Here is a 23081-nt window from a genome sequence, read left to right as displayed (position 1 = left end):
GGAGATTAGAAGTCAGAGGGACATGCTCCAGCTGCCCTGGAAGAAAGCGAACACCCATGTTGTAGGCTGTCTATGGGAGCCACATGCCGAGAGCTACAAGCAGCCTCTGGGAGCTAACAGTGATCCCTAGCTAACCAGGACCTGTCCTATGACAGCAAGAAAATGGATTCTGCTGACAAGCAGCAAGCCTGGGAGCCCAGATGAGAACCGCAGACCGGCCAACATCCTGTTTTCAGCCTGGTAAAACCCTGAGCGGAGAATCCAGCCATACAACATCAATTTCTGACCTACAAAAACTGTGAGGTGATGAATTTGTGCTGTTTTAAACCACTAAATTTGTGATAATCTGTTATGCGGCAATAGAAAAGGAACACACCAAGTAAGTATGAAACATCACCTGCTGAATTACAAGTGAGGAGCAGGACTTCTGTCTGTAGCTGTGGGTGTTCAATGCATAAGTCTAAAGGCATCATTTACATTGTTGTCCATGTGAATGGTACCCTCTGAAGTTGGGCAGTGCACGTACAGTACAACTGTACATAGCAATCCTACAGGAAACCCCACTCTTGCCCTGTTCCAGAATCTTGGCTACTTCCCTTAACCATAGTAGAAATGAGAGCATTGGTCTAGAGGTAGTCAGAAATCCTTACAAGCTCAGCATTTGGAGTATTTAGTGTATTTTGTGTCTACTCTACCACACACTGGCCCTTCCATTTCCCTACAGTTTCTTACCTACTTAATTTTAACCTCTTGCTTCATTTAGGTTTACCCAAAGTCTTCTGTCTTTTTTTTTTTTTAAAGGTTTTATTTATTTATTTGACAGACAGAGATCACAAGTAGGCAGAGAGAGAGAGAGAGAGAGAGAGGAGGAAGCAGGCTCCCGCTGAGCAGAGAGCCCGATGTGGGGCTCGATCCCAGAACCCTGGGATCATGACCGGAGCCGAAGGCAGAGGCTTTAACCCGCTGAGCCACCCCCAAAGTCTTCTGTCTTAAAAAGCTGTCACTCTGCCAATGAATAAGGCTTTGAGAATGGAAGCCAGTAGCTCCCTGGGGAGGAAACTATGAGGGACCTTCTTTCCTTTTGATTATGAATGCACTCAGGACATTTAGCTGTAGAGAGTTCAGAAGGCTTAAGATCAGTGGTTAAAAAAGTACTTTTCTATCCTGTCAGTCTGTCAAGTTGACCAACTGGTCAGGGGTAGTCGCTTTGAGGAAGTGCTGACTCACCTCTGTTTCTGAGGAAGGCAGCTTAGTAGTGAAGAAAATGGGACAAAAACTGAGTCTTTCAGGTGAGCCTTGAAGAATTAGCTGGGAAAATGAGCCTGTCTCACAGAGAGACCGGAAGTGCTGTTAAAATGAGCTAAGGCAAAAATAAGCCACTGAAAACTGGGTCAGTCAGTCAAGCTGGTGCAAGGAGAACAAAACTGAAACTTGAAAACAGGTCCACGAACACTGCCCGGCGCACACTCCGCTCTCCATTTCTGCTCAGTTACTCCCACTGAGATCTTGCAGGTCTTAGGAGCTGTATCTGCTCCATAAAGGATCAATATTTTAAGACCTAAGAGGATAGTTTTGAAATCCTGGACGCTCCATGTAACATATTCAAACCCTATGTTCCTATTTCTCTGGATTTCAAGGTTTTCTAAGAAGCAGATAAGATCATACAAGTGACATACTCGTGCACAGTGCCAGGTGTTTGTGTTTAACACAGTAGCTTTTACTAGAAATGCACCCTGGAAACATGACTGACGGATGGTGGGACTGGTATTTTGGGACAAGAGAACACTTGTATGGTATAGAACAGTGGCTACCAAATCCAGTGCAAGGGTAGGTGATGTTTTTACCAGTCAACTATAAAAAGAAGAAAAATAAAGGGGCAATTGGGTGGCTCAGACAGCTAATCGTCTGATTTTGGATCAGGTTGTGATATCGGGGTCCTAGGTTGGAGCCCTGTATGGAGCCCTGCATCAGGCTCCGCACTCAGTGGGGAGTCTTCTTGTCCTTCTCCCTCTGCCCCTCCCCCTGCTCGTGAGCATACTCTCTCAAATAAATGAAATCTCTTCAAAAATTTTTTTTAAAAGATTTTATTTATTTATTTCAGAGAGACAGAGAGAGAGGGAACATAAGCAGGGGGATTGGGAGAGGGCAAGCAGGCTTCCCGCTGAGCGGGGAGCCCGATGTGGGGCTTGATCTCAGAAGACCTGAGCTGAAGGCAGATGCTTAATGATTGAGCCACCCAGGAGCCCAACAAATAAAATCTTAAAAGAAAAAAAAAGAAAAAGAAAAAGAAAAAAGACATAGAATTATGGACAAAACAGTGAATTTTCCACAAAAATTTTTCATACATTTATTCAAACTAATGGGCTATTGTTTTCCTTTATTCTATTTTCATTCTTTTGGTGTCAAAATGTCTTATGAAATAATGGTGATAATCTATTATACCTTCTTAAAATACTCTTAGCAGGCCAAATAACGTTGTCAATGGTGTATTAGTATCAGTCCGCTCAACCCTTTAAAAAACTTTTTTTTTTACTAGTTTGGAAAACACGAGACTGGGAACCAGTGCTTGGGTATGACTGTTAAGAAGGGCAAAGGCCTCAGAAGACCAGCAATTCTTAGGAAGGTGGGCTTCCAGGAACCCGCATGATCCAGGGAAATTTTCAAAATTATTCATACTCAACCTCCAGGACTATTAAATTAGAAAACTGGTGTGCTACAGAAAAAAATGAGAGTGCAAATGAAGAAAGAGGATGTGGGGATCCAGGAATCAAGAGATCCAGCACAGAGAGATAAAGTCCCCCAAACCACCCCTGCATGCCAGTCCTCCGCAACAAGTCAGGAGAGGATGTGTGTGGGGAAAGAGGTCATTAATAACTCCTGGAAAGCAATGCTTGTATGTGAAACACACTCACACTACAGTAGTCCCCCCTTTATGTGTGGGGGATTCATCCCAAGACACACAGTGGATTCCTGAAACCATGGATAGCACCGAACCCTAGACGTACTGTTTTTCCCTACACGTATGTACCTATGACAAAGTTAAATTCATAAACCAGATACAGCGGGGCACCTGGGTGGCTAAGTTGCTAAGCGTCTGCCTTTGTCATGATCCCATGATCATCAAGTCATGATCCCAGGGTCCTGGGATGGAAACCCGCATCAGGTTCCCTGCTCAATGGGGAGTCTGCTTCCCCTACTGCCCCTCTCCCCACTCTTGCTCTAATAAACAAAATTTTTAAGACAACTTAAGATAAATTCCAGTAAGAGATTAACAGAACAATTATCACCTACTGTAACAAGCTGTGAATGCGATCACTCTCAAAATATCTTACTTCACTGTACCTTTCTTCTTTTGATGACGTGAGGATAAAATGCCTACATGAGGTGAAATTAGGTGGAGTTGGCATTGTGCTGTAGCTGTTAGGCTACTGTTGACCTGACCATACACCTGGAGGATTACCTGCTTCCAGATCGTGGCTGACAGCAGGTAACGGAAACCGTAGAAGCTGATGGTAAGCGGAGACTAGTCCATGCACATACTCTACAGTGAGGAGTTCCTGATGCTAATTGTGTAAGTCAGCGTCCCAGAAAGTGGATGGCACCCTTGAGATAACACAGTAACCCAGAACCAGCAGTAAGAGATGTGATCACCCCTATCAGGCCCAAAAGGACAGTGAAGGAGAAGTTAGTGGCAAATGAAGTCACACACAGTTGGCCAACTTGAGGTGCAGGACTTTTGGCTGAGGAACACAATTACCGAGAAGAGAACCAGGAGAGAGGCAGCAGAGGGAGTAATAACTTGACCTTCCACTTTACTTCCCTTCCTCCCTTATAGAGCCTCACTGGGAAAACTCAAAGAGAGTCTAGAGTCTGTTGGTGTAGTTCATATAGTTTCTTGGGCATCAAAGTAGGGTAAAGGCAGCAGATTTGGAGGGGCAAATGGAAGGCAGCTGGTGCACTCATGATATACTAATTAATGACAACCCAAATTTACAAAAACATATTAGAAGGAGGTGTAGAAGCAGAGGGACTTACAGTGTAAGACCACAGTATCAGAACCATGGCAGAAAGTAAGAGCTGACAACTCCAGAAATAGCAGTATATTTTTACCTATTATTTAGAAATATGGAGATAAACAAGACACAGCAACAGCTAAATGAGTAATGCCTTTGGGGACTAAGGAAGTATGACATAGTAAGACTTAAAATATGATGACTTTTAAAGAAATGATATATTTAATAAAAACAAATTAAGAAAAGCTGCTAGAGGGGCATCTGAGTGGCTTAGTCAGTCAAGCATGTGACTTGTGATTTCAGCTCAGGTCTTGATCTCAGGGTCATGAGTTCAAGCCCTGAACTGGGCACCACACCCAGTGTGGAGCCTACTTAAAAAAAAAAAAAAAAAAAGTTGGTAGAAGGTACACAGATACCTTCCAGTGGTTACATCTTTGGAGCTAGAATAAGGGTAGAGAAAGAACATTAACTGTTCATTTAACTTGTCCTTGCATTCTTTTACTATGAACTTTTTTTTTTTCCCAAGAATTTAAGTAATCTCTACACCCAACGTGGGGCTTGGACCCACAACACCGAGATCAAGAGTTGCGAGCTCCACTGACTGAGCCAGCCAAGTGCCCCCAAATTTCCTTTTTTTATAATATAGCTTTTAATACCTTAAAAAAAAACATAATCAGGGGCTACCTCTGCAAAAAACCCCCACCACAATCTTATGAACTGAATATAGTTGCTAAAGGGGATTTATCCTTTAGGTGGGTTGGAGCAGAAAAACTAGAAGCTACTGATTTGTATCCAAATGAAATCATTTGTATCAATGAAATCAAGGATGGGTCAATGACTTAACCATCCACACAGCTTAACAGAGCCTCAATTAGGACTGAGGACTTCTAACCCCACAGAGAAGAAATACATACAATACAAAGATAAGGCTCATCATCTCTGAGTATTTATACATCCCCACACTTATGTGAAGGAGGACAGGGATGAAAGACCATATGGAGACCCAAAGTAGGCAAAGAACTACCCAGTCCTGCATTAAAAAAACATTGAATTCTGGAGTGTCTTGTTATGTGAAACAATGGATACAATGTACGCTTTAAAAAAAAAGACAAGACTGGGGCACCTAAGTGGCTCAGTGGGTTAAAGCCTCCGCCTTCGCCCCTCCCACATCAGGCTCTCTGCTCAGCAGGGAGCCTGCTTCCTCCTCTCTCTGCCTGCCTCTGCCTACCTAAAATCTTTAAAACTAAAAAAAGAAAAGATTGTTGTTGTAGGACTATGCAGATGCTATCACCATGTATTTGTGCTTTTTGATAGGGCAACAGATGTCCGTTTTAAATATTTAAACTGCAAAGGAAAAAAGAACCACAAACTAAACTGAATATTTAATATACTTTGTAAGAACAGAAGGAATGCAACAAGGATTCGAATTTTATAATGTACATTAGATATTTTTGTAAAAGGTATTCCATTTTTCAAAGGCGTTTTCCCGATTTCCCCGTCTTTTCTATTTTCCTCAGAGCCATAAGCAGGAATTACTATCAGAAGTAGGCTGCTCCGTTCCACTGGACAGTAATTATATTTTTATATTTGAAGTCTTCATCATCTCCCCAAACCCCCTCCTTTCACCACACAGTCTCACTGCACTGTTTCACAGTAACATTGTACTCCGCTCAAATTCGAAGAGCCTGAATCAAAAGGATTTTTGAGTACTAGTTCAGTAGCAGTGTCTACTGGCACAAACCTTCTACTTATTCATAACTGCGATAATAGAAATGGAAGCTACTTTAATGAAATAGGAACTCAGGAATGAGATCATTAAATATAACTAAACACTTTTAAAATATAAATATCATGTATTTCCTGATTAGTATCAGGTGAGTATCTAAGCTATCTATTCCAAATTCTGGTCTCAGAGAGAAAAAGGTCAGAGACAATTGCAAGCAAGGTGCTTCATATTATCAGGTCCATTTTTAAAACAATGAGATCCTTTGGAACAATCACTTTAGTCTTTCTTTTTATCAGAGATTTCCGCCGGACCTTTTGTTGGTAATCCATTTATGTCTGCACCCTAAAATTAAAAAAAAAAAAGAGAACATTTTAGATATTATTACAACTCATTATAAGAAATCGTCTCTTTAAAAACCAACAACAAATTTAAGAATGAAAAAAACTCTGCTTCTAGAAATGTGCAGGAAGGCTAAATTAGTACAAAACACAGGTGAAGTCGACTTAACAAGAACCAATGCTAAAATAGTTGTCCAAATATTCATTTTAAAAAATAACTTCATTTTGTTTTTTTATTTTTTATTTTTTAAAAGATTTTATTTATTTATATGATAGAGCGTACAAGCTAGGGGAGGGGCAGAGGGAGAGGGAGAAACAGGCTCCTAGCTGAGCAGGGAGCCCAAGAGGGGACCCAATCCTAGGACCCTGGGATCATGACCTGACCGAAGGCAGATGCTTAACTGACTGAGCCATGCAGGCATCCCATTTTGTTTTTTTAAAAATCTCTTTGATCCCTCCAACTAAATCTCTTACCAAAGTTATCAATCAGTGAAACTGGCATATTTTAGTATTATCTCTTCTCGTCCATTAGCTATTTATTATTCTTCCCAGCCAAGAAATATTGGTAATTATCTTGGCTATAAGACAAGGAACAAACACACTAATCAGAGGTCTAGTTTAAAACCTTAGTTTAAAACCTTAGTTTAAACCAAATGTTACTTAAAAAACACCCTAAATCCTTTATTTTAAAAAAAGAAATTGGGGCACCTGGGTGACTCAGTTGGTTGAGTGTTTGCCTTTGGCTCAGGTCATGATCCCGGGGTCCTGGGATGGAGTCCCTCATCAGGTTCCCTGCTCAGTGGGAAGCCTGGTTCTCCTCCTCCCTCTACCTTATGTTCTCTCTCTAATATATAAATAAAATCTTAAAAAAAAAAAAATAAGCCTAAACGCCTGGGTAGCTCAGTTGGTTTAACTCTTGATTTAGGCTCAGATCATGGTCTTAGGGTCATAGGAGAGAGCCCCACAAAGGGCTCAATGCTGAGCATGGAGACTGCTTAGAATTCTTTCTCTATCTCTCCCTCTGCCCCGACCCCATCCCCGGCTCATACGCTCTCTCTAAATAAATAAAATCTTTAACAACAACAACAAAAGTAGAGAAAAAAAGAAATTAAAACACATTAATGAAGTTTCTGGTTCCAAAAACATGCCTTTTCCAAGGCAAGTAATTTCCCCTGACTGTACCAGCCTCCCCAGCTGCCCTGAGTCAAGGTATTTTAATGTTCTTACCTTACAGTCTACTTTGCCTTTGTTTTTATCGTGGGATTCTCGAAGAGCTTTCTTAGGCCACATACGACTAACAAAGGGGGAAATCAGCGGGTATATGTAGGGCTCCAGGAATTTTTTGTAGATCCAGAGCAGAATCGGAATGACGATACAAGGAATGCACACCATCCTCCCAGGCTGGAGCTCCTGAGCGGCTGACGTGCGAGAGAAAGCAAATCAGGTTATCACAGAACAACAACTAAACGCATTTACCTAGATGAAGATTCTTGAAAGGACTATTTCTACATTAAAGGGAAAATCTAAATTATTTATTGGCTAAATGCACAAGACTATTAAATAAAAGCGCTGCTCTCTATAAAGGAATAAGAGGTGGTAGACATGAAAATAACAGTGAGGTGCCTGCCTCCAAACCTCTCCAATCACTGCTTCCCAACCATAAATTTAAGGATAAAGCTAAGATGTTAACTTCTGCTGGGTACTGGCCAGTTAGGCCCTTTGCCTTTATCAACTCCTGTAATTCTCAAAACTCAGCCTCACCATCTTCAGAGACTTGACAGTATTTATTAGCTAAACCTCCAAGGCTAAGGGCAAATCCTGTAATAATAAATTCATTAAGTCACTTTGGTGGTTGCCTGGGTGGCTCAGGTGTTAAGTGTCTGCCTTCGGTTCAGGTCGGATCGAGCCCCACATGCTCTGCGGGAAGCCTGCTTCTCCCTCTCCTACTCCCCCTGCTTGTGTTCCCTTTCTCGCTGTGTCTCTCTCAAATAAATCAATAAAATCTTAAAAGAAAGAAAGAAAGAAACAGCACTGGAGTTCTACTGCTGATTAAAAAAAAAAAAAAAAAGATACCACTTTGAAAGACCTGTAGAAAGTCCTGCAAACCAGCAGGACATTCCCAGACAACAAATCTCCTTTGATGTATTTGCTTTTTTCGGTTTAATAAACTGAGTAATAAAAATATTTTATTTGGTGTTAGTATTGTTCTAAGTACGTTGTCCATTTCAAAAAATGAACACCTCTAGAGGGGCCTGGGGGTCAGTCATTTAAGGGTCTGACTCCTGGTTTCAGCTCAGGTCAGGAGATCAAGCTCCTGAGCTGGGAAATCAGCGCTCAGCAGGGAGTCTGCTTGAGAATCTCTCCCTTTGCCCCTCCCCCCATGCATGCGTAGGGGCTCTCTTTCAAATACATTTTTTTTTTTTAAGATTTCATTTATTTATTTGTTATGGAGAGAGCAAAAGCATGGAGAGCTGCAGGCAGAGCAGGCAGAGAGAGAAGCAGGGTCCCTGCTGAGCAAGGAGCCCAAGGCAGGACTCGATCCCAAGACCCCAGGATCATGACCAAAGTTGAAAGCAGATGCTTAACCAACTGAGCCACCCAGGCATCCCTCAAACAAAATCTTTTTTAAAAAAGTTAACACCTCTAATTTCCTTGAAGATTAGAAATTATCTTGGAATTTCTTCAAATCACCAATTTCTAGAAAAAGAACCAATACTACTTCCATAATGTACTATTGAACTAAAGACCTCTTAAATTTATAGGGATTTTTAATCCCTTAGTGTACGCCTGAAAAATTAAAAAGCTTCAGAACACTGCATAAAGCTAATAATTCAGGATGTTAATTTTCAAAATATTATAAATTTAGTAGCTTGCTGGCAAAGGAGTCAGCACCATGACTACACTAAAGCAATTTAAATATTCACAACACAAGGGAGCAGTGGTACAGATAACCCAAAGTAATGGCACTTTGAAACGAATTATAAGAGTTATAAACAAGTAAACATAAATGTATATTAAGGATTGATCAGCTGTTTTATAAAGGATTCATAGCTGGATTCTTTAAAACAGTCCCCTGGTCAAACTAAAGTAACAATTTAAGAATTTACCAAAATATTGTTTCAAAATTTTAAAGAGCATATTTTCTAATTGGAATCAGTCAAAATGAGCACTGAGTCTTTTTTAGCATTTTTCAAGGAATCATTATTTTTGTCATAGACATTTAGAATTTGACCTCGAGAGATGCAGAGGTGATCTGGTTTAGATCTCGCACTCTTACAGACACAAGAGCCTAATAATCAGAGCGGACTGGCTGCTGCTGCCCAGATTTGAAGCCTGCTTTCACCACTTTAGAGATGGTGTTCTTGGGCAATTTATTTAAGGAGTCTGCCTTGATGCCTTCCTGTTGAAAATGAAGACAATAGCCTATCTCCCAAGGATGTAAATGTGGATTAGATATGTCAGTAATGAATATAAAGCTCAGAAGAGTGTGTGCGTGTATTAAATGCTATGTAAAGGTGGTTACCACACACACACACACACACACGCACGCACACGTTGCAACTTGTCCAAAGTTCACACAGAGCTAAATAGTAACCCGAGTTGGCTGAGACCAGAATTCCCAATTCTAGTTTCCTAGCTCAATGCTCTTGCCTTTTTCCCTAGCAAAAATACAGTGATTAAGTTATTCCCCTCCTATCAAGCCTTCACAACCCAACATAAACCCTTCCACACAAATGATAGTATTCCGAGGGCTAGGTTAAGTTAATGACTGGAAGTCCACCACAGATTCATTTTTACCTATTTTACAGTGTTTTAAATTCTCAAGAACAAGTGCTACCAATCACTTATGTCATAATCATGGCTTTTATAAACATTGTTAGCTCTCTTCATGATGAAACTACTGTATTTCCTCTCTCCCTTAATCCTTACATGACTCCTTAGGGTGAGATTTTACTTCACACATGTGGAAAACATAGCTTACAAGGGTATAGAAGGTGGCTAGGATACATTGATAAAATATTTTATTTGCTCTTACCAAGCTAATTCTCAGATAGTACAACAAAGCGAGCAAAATGGATTTACACTGTTGGAAGAGAGAGATTTTCTTTCATTCGGCTTCGACCCAGACAATGGAATACAGAGGAAAAGCGTGAGGCTCTATGAGAAATCGGGCAGGTACCACGGGGGAACGCCACCTCCCTCCAAGTAACCCAGTTTAGCACATCATTTTACGGGGAAGGGGGAGTCCAAGACAAGGCCTGAAAAGACAGGAGAGAGTAAGAGCGAATGCTGGTGACGATGACAGGGGAGCGAAGTGAAGCCGACAATACACGCCGAGAGAATAAACGCACAGAAAGACAGAGGCGGGACGCAGGCCAGCAGGCGGGCGGGGGGCGGTGGAAAGAGCAGGCAGGGGCGCGCGTCTGGAGGGCCACGCAGGGTAGAGCCAAGAGCGCCGGCAGGCCGCGCGGAGCGCAGAGCAGGCCAACTGCGAGCCGGTGGGGCTCGCTCAGCGCCGCCCGGGCTGGAGCCTGCGAAGCGGCTCCACAGCACCAGGGCCATCTCCCACCTCCGCCCGACCCCCAGGCGCCAGTCCGGGCCCACCCGACCCCACTCACCTGCGACCACCGGGTCCGAGTGGAGATGACCGCACTTCCGTGGGGAGGGACGTGCTGCCGCGGAGCCAATGGGCGCTGCAAAAGGGGCCCGACAAAGGCGCGCCTGCGTAAGCCGCAGGGCGCCCAGGACGTAACGGTGACGCGCAAGCGGAGGCGCGGCCTGGCTTCCGGCGCAGCCACCAGGCGCTCAAGCCCTGCGGAAGGCGAGGAAGAGCGGGGCTTCTCTGCCCCGAATACTCGAGCAAAATCCGAGACCGTGAGAAAAGTTGAAGTGGTTCACCATCCGGGAAGTCACCGCACTTGCACGGGAGGGCTAGGCGGTCACTCAGAGCAGTCGAGGCTCTTCACTAGGTCGAAGTTCTTTAAAGCGCTGTACCTCTTTACACCGACTAGGACAGCGGGAAGCCAACGGGAGAAACTGGAACCCTCAGTTGGTAGGAAAGCGTTGGCAGTTTCTCGCATTTGTCCTGCACTTCGCTCTGGGTGTGGACCCAGGAGAAATGAGAACGTCATGCAGTTCAAGTCCGTGAAAGAGAACTGTTTGCACGAAATGGCCAGGATAGGCACACACACAGACGTCTACACACGGGTTGCTCGGGACTGGACAGGTTCTGGTGAGGAGTGACGGCAGACTACAGCCACGGTTCCTTTTTTGGATAATGAAGAATGTTGAAAAATTTACCTGGCAGTGGATGCATAATTGAATCTAATAAAAGCTAGTGAACCGTAATTGGATTAACTGTACGGTGTGTTCAAAGTGGCTGGAATAAAACTCAGAAATAGGCCCAGGCTCGAATTCCATTATGCAAAGCACCAAGAAATTCAAAACAGCATGTTTGTTAGCAACAATTAATGGCACAGGACAAACAGAAGAATGTTTCTAATTCTAATCAGAAGAAAACTCATTTGATCCATTTTGTGAGGATACTTGAAATACATTTAATAATAAAAGACAACCAACATTCTCTTTTATTTTTATTTGCATTTATTCTGTGCAAATTTACTCCCGGGCCATAAGTTTTTGTTTCTTCAGTTTCTTCTGGGATATCTGGGAAAGAAATAAAAATAAAAGGTCTGTTACAAGTTTCCTGGAGCAACTTGCACTACATCTTAAAGAAGTAGGTTGTAACTCAGGAAAAATAGGCGATGTTAATGTAAAGGGAGTCCAGTCTTTTGGCATAGAGAAATGGCACAGGGGGAGGGAGAGATGTAAGGAAATGAGAGTAAGCAGGAAGTCTGCTGCAGACTGGAGGCATCGAGACCACGTCTAAGTGGCAACAAGAATGGAAGACAATAGGGGCATTTGGGTGGCTCTGTCGTTTAAGTGTCAAGTGTCCAACTTTTAGTTTTAGCTCTGTATCTCAGGGTCATGAGACCGAACCCGGAGAGGAGCTCTGTGCTGGAAGAGTCTCTCCCTCTGCCCCACCCGCCCCCAACTCTTTCTAAAAGAAAATAAATGAAATTTTAAAGAAGAAGAAGAAAAAAAAATAGAATGGGAAACAATATATTTAAGCAGTAAAATCAACACAATTTAAATTCATTAGGCATGAAGGGAGGGGGTCTAGAATCACTCCCAGGTTCCCAGCTTAAAGAACTCTTAACAGTAGAAAAGAACAGTAAACTGATCATTTACTGAAAACAAGATTAGTTTGGAGAGGTGAGGAAGAGGGGAAGGGCCCATTTTTTGCCCATATTGCATTTAAAGTGGCTATGGACATGTAGGTGGGGCCATCAGCAGATAATTACATAGTTCTGATATAATGTAATACAAAAAAGCCAGTATCATAAACAAACAAAACTGACGAAGACTGAGCAGTTTACCTTTTTCTTCTGTGCAACCTCCTCTTCTGGTTTAGGAACAATCTGCTCTTTTTCAGTAAGGATCATCTCAATGTGGCAGGGAGAGCTCATGTATGGGTTAATGCGACCATGAGCCCTGTAAGTCCTACGCCGCATCTTGGGGGCTTTGTTCACCTGAATGTGCTCAATGACCAGAGAATCGACATCTAAACCCTGGAAGAGCGAGAACAAAATCAACACCTTTATCTCAGCACCACTAACCCTATCGCTGGCTCAAGTCCTTACCTTTACAAGGCAATTCTTAATTACATAGCGAAACTGTTCAAACACTTGTTTTTACCTTTATTCTAAGCATCTTTCCTTAAATGTAAGTAACTTATCAAAACCCAATGCTATATGCAGTTTGTAAGTGGCCTCCCTGAAAGTCATTAAGGGGAGATCTAACAGTGTTAATTTCTAAGCCTTGATGAAAAACAGGATTTCAGTCCAGGGGTTCAGCAGCTAGAAGGGTTATATATAGCCAGACCTACATTTGGCCTAGATTTCCAAATGCAAAGGGTAATGGCTAATGCACAGAAGAGACAGACCCCTTTATTAACGAAATTTAATGTTTCTCCATTATGAACATAGGCAGCAAATGATATTAACCACTACTAAAGCAATCTCTATTTGTTCCAAGTGATTTCTACTGTTTGTATTTACAAAATTTTGTGAATTCTTAACTCGTATCACCAAAAATGTCTATCGTACTAGAGACGTTATAAACCCTTGAGTAAAATATAGGAGAGCTTATAGGGGAAAAGTTAAGATTTAACACCATGCTTTTGAAGATCTTCACTGACAAAATTTTGGTCTTCTGGAAATATGAGGTAGAGATTAAATTAAAAAATTAATGGGAAATTTAGTTACTGAGAAAATCAAGACAAAAGAAATAAATCTGGGACAACAGCACCAGTAACTGAACAACCATCCAGGTTGTATACATATAAAGATGTTAATGGTTTGGGTACCTTAAGTTCAGCATTACTCTCTGCGTTTTTAAGCATGTGTAGTAAAAATTCAGCACTCTTCTTGGGCCACCGACCTTGTGTCCAGCCCCACTGTTTGGCCTGAAAGAAATCCAAGAGGTGATCACTCATTCCCCCGATTTAATTCAGTGTTACAACCAAGATGAATTTATTTTACCAAGGTTGCTCAGAACACAGTTTTTTTTTCATGGTTAATCCAAAGGTGTCCTAAGTTGGTCATCACAGCAACCAGGAAGAACCTGATTAAAGGCAGAGTCTAAATATTCCTGCCCCACCCAATCACGTTCTGTTACAATGTCATTTCAGATAGCAACTAAGAAGTCTCACCTGGGCACACCTACCAACTCCACCATTGTAGCGACGGAATGGCACACACTGCTTCTGCAAAGTGACGTCTTTCAGATACTTGGTGGCTTTTCGGATATGCATACCCTTGATGGCCTGGGCAGTTTCACGTGTGTTCTAAGTAAAAACAGGAAAAACTGAGTTACCCATGTTAAAGGATAACAATTCTTCAATTCTAGGTTTTTCAAAATGTCTACACTGAATCAGAATTAAAGGCTTCCCACCTTTTTTTTTTTTTTTAAAGATTTTATTTATTTGACAGAGACACAGTGAGAGAGGAACACAAGCAGTGGGAGTAGGAGAGGGAGAAGCAGGCTTCTGGAGGCTTGATACCAGGACCTTGGGATCATGACCTGAGCCAAAGGCAGATGCTTAATAACTGAGCCATCCAGGTGCCCCAAAGACTTCCCATTCTTCAAGGCTGAGGTAATGTAGTGAGGGAAGAAAAAAAAAAAAAATCTGTGATTAAAAGCCAGGGAGGGTGGCTTAGCTGGGTTAAGAGACTGCCTTCTGCTCAGGTCATGATTCTGGAGTCCCTGGATGAGTCTTGCATCTGGCTCCCTGCTCTGTAGAGAATCTGTTTCTCCCTGGGCCTTCCCCCTCTCAGTCTCTGGCCCTCATTCTCTCCCTCTCAAATAAATAAATAAAATCCTTTAAAGAAAGAAAGAAAGAAAGCCAGCCAGCCACGGAGAATTAGCTTGAAGTTACAGGAAAATAAATCCCAAACTCCCATGAAGTGTACGTTTTCAATCCCATCATGTCCTAACTATTTGTGCTCCATTATTTTGATCTCTACACTAGCTTAAGTGGTTCTCTTGTAGTTTTACCAAATTCCAGGAACCTTGAAGTGCTCATTATTTGACAATTACAGAGCCAATGTCTCAAAGGTGGCCGCTCAGAACGGATTCATTTTCACGGTAATTCCAAAGGTGTCCTAAGAAACGCATCACTGCAGTCACCTTTTCAGAATGGGGGCGGGGGGGGATGCCCTGGAACATGTGACACAACTCTTAGACCGTAAAAGTGGATTCCCATACCTTAAAGTGAACACGGAGATTTGAACCTCTTGACTTGCATGCTAAAAAACGTAAAGATTTGGTTAATTTTGGGTAGCTCGTTGTTCCTCTTACCCCGCCCCCACGAAGAATATATTGTTCACTTACATTTCGTAGGGTTTTCCGGGTCAAGCGAATAGCGAACCATTTTCAGAGGTCACCTGGAAGGGAGGGGGAGGAATTCTGTCAACACGTATTTACTGTAACCGAGGCAGGGGAAGTACGTATGCACTCCTACCAACGGCCGCTCAGAAAGTGCTTGTTTTCACGGTTAATCCAAAGGTGTCCTAAGAAACGCCATCATCGCGGCCATCCTTTTCTCCCCCGGCATCTACCAGGGGCTGCGGCAATGCTGACACAGACTAAGGACACGGACCCAGCAGCCCTCTGACCCTCCGCAGGAAAATCGTTTCAACCCCCGCTCTGGATCCTCAGGAGTAAAAGGACTGGACGCCTCGGCATGGCAGGGCGCTCCCTCTCTAGGGGTGCCGCCGTCTCCCCACGTCCTTCTGGGCCATTACAATAAGCGCCAGCGAACTTGAAACACCCGTTCAAACGGGTAAAGGCTCAACCCGACTTTAATTCCCCCCAAAACGTTCTCCCGCTGCAGCCACACACGCGCCGCGTACCCGGCCAGCACTCATCGCAAGACACAGGCTTTCCGGAGTCAGAAACCGCACTGACGACAGGCCGCCCGTACCCCTCGTCACCCCCATTCCCGCCCATCGCGGCCTTCTGCTCCGACACGTCCCCCTGCACCAAAGGACATCGCCCTCAGCGAAGAATCAGTAGCCGCAGACGCCTTCCTCCCGGGGGCACAGACATTAGCGCCACCGAAGCCAGGATGGCGGCGATGACCGGGGGATTCGGCAGTCCGGAGACATGGCAAACACTCACTCACCCCAGGCCGCTGAGAGGAAGAGGAAGCCCGGTGGCTCCTGGGAGAATTCATGAGAACTCGATCTCTCGCGAGATTTCCAGCCGAGAAACGTGATTCGAAAGGAGGCGGAGCGCTAGGAGAAAGGGAGTGTGGAATATGTTTTAGAAGGTTTGGAAATGAATTGCCCTTTTAGGGAATGTCTCAAAATTCTCCTTTTTCTGGTATCCCGAAATAAAGTTATGGATTTTAAATACCAGTCAATTAAAAACAGGGTTGTAGTTCTAGGACAGGATTACGTATTATTAGATAGAGACGAGACATTTATTTTCCAACATTTTTTAGATTTGATTATGTGATCATGTACTCCTAAAAGTGATTAGTTAATGGACAATTAAGAAGATGCAAAGGATGGGATGTAATTACAATAATCAGAAAATTCTCAGGGGGGCGGGAATATCACCCAGTCAGTTGTACTGCAGTGGTTGAAGAGTGACACTTCTCGATCTTCTAATGGTGCAGAAAAACCCTTGGGCGCAATCTTACCTTTCTTCTCACCCAAGTCATCTATCTGGTTATTCCCTCACAGCCATTGGTGGTGTTAGCACTTAGCCTAACACCACCAATGGCGCCCTTGAAATAGAAGGCACTCCAAGCAAATTAAAACTCTAGGTGAAAGAACTCTGGACAATACCCTAAGCACTCTTTGTTCCTTGACCTGGGTTCCAGAGACCTCAGTCCCAGATCGCTCTCCTGGACTCCATCCCATTGCCGGTTAGAGGATGGAGCATCCCTCACATGCTTCATCCGCAGGCTAAGAACGCCCAAACTAAATTTCCACTCCACGTCTCTTGCTTGAGCTAGCCCCAGACATCAAATTACTCCCCGGTTGAAGTTCTTACATTTGGGTTGAATTAGTTTTTGTGACTCAGTTTTGTTTGACATAAGGGTCTAAATTAATCTTTTTGCATATGGATATTTAATTTTTCTGGCACCATTTGTTGAAAACACTGTCTTTATTGAATTGCTGTGGCACTTTTATTGACAATCAGTTGACCCGAAAGGAGAGGGTTTGTTTGTTTCTTTTTTTTTGTTTTGTTTTAAGAATTTATTTATTTGTCACAAAGAGACACAGCGAGAGAGGGAACACAAGCAGAGGAAGTGAGAGAGGGAGAAGCAAGCTTTCCCCTGAGCAGGGAGCCTGATGCTGGGCTTGATTCCAGGAACCTGGGATCATGACCTGAGCCAGAAGGCAGAGGCTTAACCCACTGAGCCACCCAGGCAACACTAGTCTTTTTATACTATTGTGACATTATTTTTTTTTAAGATTTATTTATTTATTTGAGAGAGATAGAGAGAGAGAGTGCCTGTGGGCGCACCAGAACTAGCATGAATGGGTGGGGGCAGAGGGAGAGGGGGAGAAGGAGACTCCCTCCTGAGCACGGAGCCCACTGTCCTGAGTTGGTGGGGGGGCTCAATCTCATGACCCTGAGATCATGAGATACCTAAGCTGAAACCAAGAGTTAGATACTTTAGTGACTGAGCCACCCAGGAGGCCTGAGTGAGATTATTTTCTAATTTCATTCTTGGGTTGTTCATCATTAGTGTGTAGAAATAGAACTAATTTCTACATTTTTAACTTGTATCCTTCACCTTGCTGTATTCCTGAGGACTCCTTCCTCTCTCATTATTCTGTTCACAGCAATACTACAGCTTTTTGTGATGTCTTCAGCTTTGGTATTAGGGTAACGTTAGTTTTACAGAATGAGTCAGGAAATCTTTCCTCCTCTGTTTTATGAAAGAGTGTGTGGGAATGCCTGGATGGTCCAGTTGGTTAAGCGACTGCCTTCTGCTCGGGTCATGGTCCCAGGGTCCTGGGGTCAAGGAGACTACATCGGGCTCCTTGTTCAGTGGGGAGCCTGCTTCTCCTCCCTCTCCCTGCTACTTTGCCTGCTTCTGCTCTCTCCGTGTCTGTCAAATAAGTAAGTAAAATTCAAAAAAAAAAAAAAAAAAAAAGAAGAAGAGCATGTGAAGGATCGGTATTATTTCTTCTTTTCATATTCTATAAAATCTAATATCTGTGGGATATTTTCAATTTTTGAGGGAAACAACAATACTTGATGTGGGTCAGTCATCATGCAAATGACTTGCTAGAGTTAGTTCATAATTTCAACATTAGATATTTACTACATTCCTTTTGATCCATTATATCTTTGCAAAGGTGGGGTTTCTGTGGTTGCTGTGATGAAAAGAAAGTACTCTGTAAAAATCATCATGAAGAGGAAATGAAGATGGTGGAGTCCAATAGGATCCCAAGGTCTGCAGATTTGTACAATGCCCAGAAGATGCACATATCTCATTAGTAAGAAATTATTATTTAAGAAGTAAATAAAGTTTTTTTTAAGATTTTAAAAATTTATTTGACAGACAGAGATCATAAGTAGGCAGAGAGGCAGGCAGAGAGGGAGAGGGGGAAGCAGGCTCCCTGCTGATCAGAGAGCCCGATGTGAGGCTTGATTCCAGGACCCTGAGATCATGACCTGAGCCAAAGGCAGAGGCTTTAACCCACTGAGCCACCCAGGCGCCCCAAAATGAATTGTTATTTAAGAATAAAGTAAGTTTAAGAAATAAATACAATCTTTTTCTTCATTTTATGCATGTTATTTTTTTCAGTTGGCTACCAAGGATATAAATAAAATATTTATATTATATGATAATATATAATATAAAATATATACTATAAATATAAATATAATATTTATAATAGGATATATTTATTAACTTTTGGGAACTAACTAGGAAATGGAAATGTTAGGTATTACTTTTGTCCTATGAATACTGAAAAATTCTGAACCCAGAAAGTTTGGGAGCCTCTGCCCTAGGCCAAGAGTGTGGATAGAGAAGAATACAGGGTCTACAGTTGAAAACACACACTCTACCATGTAGATGTTGAGGAAGGGGCATAGACCAGCAAGAAAGGACTCAGAAAGAGCAATGAGGAAAGAGGAATACCAGGAAAATTTGGTTATCATGGAGTCCATGAGAAGCTCCTTTCATTGCTGTGATGTTAAGTAGGATAAAGACAAAAAAGTGACCATTAGATTCTATAGAAAGGAGGTCAGTGGTGTTCTGCGCAACTGTTTGTAGAGCTGTAGGATTGAGAGCCAGACTGGAGCCAGAGGAGACAATAAAGAGAAGGGAAATTTTACTGTGAAAGGGAAAAGAGAAAAGTGGCAGCAGCTGGAGGGAAATGTAAGAATGAGAGAATCTTTTAAAAATATTTTGTAAGAGGCAGCAACCTTTTCGACCTCAGCCGTAGCAACTTCTTCCTAGAAACATCATCAAAGGCAAGGGAAACAAAGACAAATACGAACTATTGGGACTTCATCAAGATAAAAAACTTTTGCTCAGCAAAGGAAACAGTAAACAAAACGAAAAGACAACCATCAGAATGGGAGAAGTATATTTGCAAATGACATATCAGATAAAGGTATCTGATATCTATCTAGGTATCCAAAATCCATAAAGAACTTATCAAACTCAACACCCAAGAACTAAATAATCCAATCAAAAAATGGGCAGAAGACATGAACAGACATTTCTCTAAAGAAGACATACAAATGGCCAACAGACACATGAAAAAGTGCTCAAAATTACTGGGCACCAGGGAAATATAAATAAAAACCACCTTATACCAGTCAGAATGGCTAAAATTAACAAGTCAGGAAACGATAGGTGTTGGCGAGGATGTGGAGAAAGGGGAACCCTCCTACACTGTTGGTGGGAATGCAAGCTGGTGCAGCCACTCTCGAAAACAGCATGGAGGTTCCTCAAAAAGTTGAAAATAGAGCTACCCTACGACCCATCAATTGCATTACTGGGTATTTACCCCAAAGATACAAAGGTAGTGATCCAAAGGGGTACGTGCACCCGAATGTTTATAGCAGCAATGTCCACAATAGCCAAACTATAGGAAGAGCCTAGATGTCCGTCAACAGATGAATGGATAAAGAAGATGTGTGTGTGTGTGTGTGTGTGTGTGTGTGTGTTATGCAGCCTTCAAAAAACCCCAAATCTTGCCATTTGCAATGACATGGATGGAACTAGAAGGTATTATGCTAAGAAAAATCAATTAATCAGAGAAAAACAATCATCATATAATCTCATTGATGTGAGGAATTTGAAAAACAAGACAGAGGACTATAGAGAAAGGAGGGAAAAATGAAACAAGACGAAACCAGAGAGGGAGACAAACCATAAGAGACTCTTCATCTTGGGAAACAAACTGAGGGTTCCTGGAGGGGAGGGTAATGGAGAGATGGGGTGGCTGCGACATTGGACATTGGAGAGGGTATGTGCTATGGTGAGCGCTGTGAATTATGTAGGACAGATGAATCCCAGACCTCTACTCCTGAAACAAATAATACATTATATGTTAATAAAAAAAAGAGGAAAAGGGACGCCTGGGTGGCTCAGTTGGTTAAGCAGCTGCCTTCGGCTCAGGTCATGATCCCAGCATCCTGGGATCGAGTCCCACATCGGGCTCCTTGCTCCGCGGGGAGCCTGCTTCTCCCTCTGACTCTGCCTTCCACTCTGTCTGCCTGTGCTCGCTCTCACTCTCTCTCTTACAAATAAATAAATAAAATCTTTAAAAAAAAAAAAAAAAGGTGTGTTTCCCACCTTCAAAAAAAAAAAAAAAAAAGAGGAAAAAATATTTTGTAAGACATGCACATAATTAATTCAAAAGAATCAAAAGGATATATAAGAAAATGAAGTTCTCCTCTGTTATGGACTAAACTGTGACCCCTAGAATTTATATGTTGAAGTCCTAACTCTGGAGCCTTAGAATATGACTGTATTTGGATGAAGGACCTTTAAACCGGTAATTAAAGTAAAATGAGTTTATATGGATGACCAGTTCGATTAGTAATCCAATATGAGTAGTGTTATTATAAGAAGGAAATAGGATACACACACACAGACTGAGGAGGAAACATCTACAAAGTACGGGAGAAAGGCCTCAGAAGAAACCAACCCTGCCTCAATCCCAGGGTTGGTCAAGGTCAATCCCAACTTGACCTTGGATTTCTAGTTTCCAGGACTGTAAGAAAATAAATTTCTATTTAAGCCTGCCAATCTGTGGTACTTTGTTATGAAAGCCCCAACACACGGATATACCTTTGCTCCCCAAAACTCCCAGTTCCCTACTTTCAAGGCTTCCACCAATACCAGCATTATATCCTTTCCAAAAATTTCTTTGAATTACAAAAGCTCCCAGAATAGCATACTGTATACATTATTCCACACCTTGCGGAATATTGGAACCTTGGAAAAAGTTTCCACATCAGTGTATGTAATGTTATTTCATTAAAAAAAAAGGAGTTGCGGGGCGCCTGGGTGGCTCAGTGGTTTGGGCTGCTGCCTTTGGCTCGGGTCATGATCTCAGGGTCCTGGGATCGAGCCCCGCATCGGGCTCTCTGCTCAGCAGGGAGCCTGCTTCCTCCTCTCTCTCTGCCTGCCTCTCTGCCTACTTGTGATCTCCGTCTTTCAAATAAATAAATAAAATTAAAAAAAAAAAAAAAAAGGAGTTGGGGGCGCCTGGGTGGCTCAGTGGGTTAAGCCGCTGCCTTTGGCTCGGGTCATGGTCTCAGAGTCCTGAGATAGAGACCCACATCGGGCTCTCTGCTCAGTGGGGAGCCTGCTTCCCTCTCTCTTTCTCTGCCTGCCTCTCTGTCTACTTGTGATCTCTCTGTGTCAAATAAATAAATAAAATATTAAAAAAAATGGAATTGTATTCTGTTGGATGGACAAAGCATAATTTATATCTCTACCGATGGACATGTAGTTTGTTTTCAAACTTTTGCTTTTAAAAACAAGTCTGGAATAATTGCTCTGTATACAGGTCATTTTGCACATGTGAGATTATTTGTAGAATAAATTTCCCAAAGTGGAACTGCTAGATCAAAGTGCAAACACATTTGTAACTTTGATATACACAGTCAAATTGCACTCTGTCAGGTTTAGAAAAATTTATATTCTCATTAGCAATGTTTGAGAATACCTCAGTGTTTTCCATGCCTTCACAACACAGTGGATTATCAACCCTCTTTACCTTTTTTCGTTTCTTTTGTTTTTACCTCTTTACCTTTTCAAAAGTGTACAAAAAGCCATTAAAAGGTGTAAAATAAATAAAAAGTATTTAAAGGTCATTTGTATTCCTTTTCTGCAAATTGTTCATATTCTTTGTTTTTTACTGTGTTGATGATCTTTTTCTTTTTAATCTGTAGAATCTCTTTATACACTAAGGGGTTATCCATTTGTCCCTTGGTGGGGGTGGGGGTGGGTGGATGGGGGTGTGGAAAGGTAGGGAGGTAAGGGAAGGTGAGGGAGGGTGGGGGTGCATGGGAGAGGTGGGGGTGTGTGAAAGGGTGCTAGACATACACACACAACCCGCCACCCCTGCCTTTTCTGAAGGTCCCCCCTCCGCTGTCCCCCCCCCCCCCCCCGCTAGTTGGTAGACGTGAACTCACTGCCCAAAGCAATAGGGTGTGTTGGCTCTTCTCCCCGTGGCCATGGGGACGTCCAGTTACAGCCTCTGTCCAGATCCGGAAGCTTCCAGAGAGCGGTTGCCTAAGTAGAACGAACCTGTATGTGTCCCTCCTTCTTGGGAACCTGGGTTAGCACCCAATCCAGTGTAGCTCATTAACCTGCAAAATACAGAGACTAGTTCCCGTTCTTATTGTAATCTGGTTGGGACAGGAAGTCGTTGGGGCAGACATGGAAGTGAGGTAGCAACTTTACGCCCAGTTGACATGATTACTTATCTTCCCCTCCTTCTGCTACTTATTTAAAACTTTCAAGACACAATTTTAGCAAAAAAGTTTCTCAGCTAAAACCTGTTTCCCTTCAACCCTAACCCCAAAGAAGAAATACAATCCCAGACAAAAAGAGTTTCAAATATCCATTCACCCTCAACACCCCCCCTACCCTTTGTAATTTGTACTTTGACTTTGTTTATGGTGCTTTTCACTTTGCCCAAAATGCTTTAGTTCTATGTTTTCAAATTTCTCATTCTTTTTTCTTTTATGGTTTTGTGTTAGAAAAACCTTCTCTACTCTGACCATTTTAAGAAATTCTTTCATTTGGGAGAGACTACACGGTTTTATTTTTCATGTTCGAATCTTGTCTCCATCTGCTGTAAAGCTTGAAATACCTTTTTCTCTTTGTCCAATCATCTTTGTTTTCCCTATTGATTTGCAATGCTCTCTTGATCATATGTT

General features: G+C 42.4%; 2 protein-coding genes across 6 annotated transcripts; both read right to left on the bottom strand.

The window, feature by feature from the left end:
* Positions 1-5383: 5383 nt before the first annotated feature.
* On the bottom strand, positions 5384-10843 carry LOC309848099 (UPF0729 protein C18orf32 homolog). Of its 2 annotated transcripts, XM_082699276.1 has the most exons (4): positions 10697-10740; positions 10114-10161; positions 7305-7495; positions 5384-6081 (listed from the first exon to the last, which is right to left on the bottom strand). In XM_082699276.1, the coding sequence occupies exons 3-4, from the start codon at positions 7467-7469 to the stop codon at positions 6016-6018; spliced, it is 231 nt and encodes a 76-aa protein (XP_082555402.1). In that variant the 5' UTR covers positions 7470-7495; positions 10114-10161; positions 10697-10740; the 3' UTR covers positions 5384-6015. The 2 variants fall into 2 exon arrangements, with proteins under 2 accessions (XP_082555402.1, XP_082555401.1); XM_082699275.1 differs by lacking the exon at positions 10114-10161 and having other exon boundaries at positions 10697-10843.
* An 820-nt stretch (positions 10844-11663) lies between these two features.
* Positions 11664-22566, bottom strand: RPL17 (ribosomal protein L17). 4 transcript variants are annotated; one of them, XM_082699271.1, is made up of 8 exons: positions 22332-22566; positions 15826-15937; positions 15033-15085; positions 14907-14947; positions 13852-13986; positions 13507-13605; positions 12518-12709; positions 11664-11744 (listed from the first exon to the last, which is right to left on the bottom strand). In XM_082699271.1, exons 3-8 carry the CDS (start codon positions 15070-15072, stop codon positions 11697-11699), a joined length of 555 nt encoding a protein of 184 aa, XP_082555397.1. In that variant the 5' UTR covers positions 15073-15085; positions 15826-15937; positions 22332-22566; the 3' UTR covers positions 11664-11696. The 4 variants fall into 4 exon arrangements, with proteins under 4 accessions (XP_082555397.1, XP_082555399.1, XP_082555398.1 ...); XM_082699273.1 differs by having other exon boundaries at positions 15547-15937; positions 22332-22505; XM_082699272.1 differs by having other exon boundaries at positions 15554-15937; positions 22332-22505.
* Between the last annotated feature and the right edge of the window lie 515 nt (positions 22567-23081).

This window comes from Mustela nivalis, assembly GCF_964662115.1.
Source record: "Mustela nivalis genome assembly, chromosome: 14".
Classification (NCBI taxonomy): Eukaryota; Metazoa; Chordata; class Mammalia; order Carnivora; family Mustelidae; genus Mustela; species Mustela nivalis.
The sequence above is the reverse complement of the archived record's forward strand: the minus strand, read 5'-3'. Positions and strand labels throughout refer to the sequence as shown.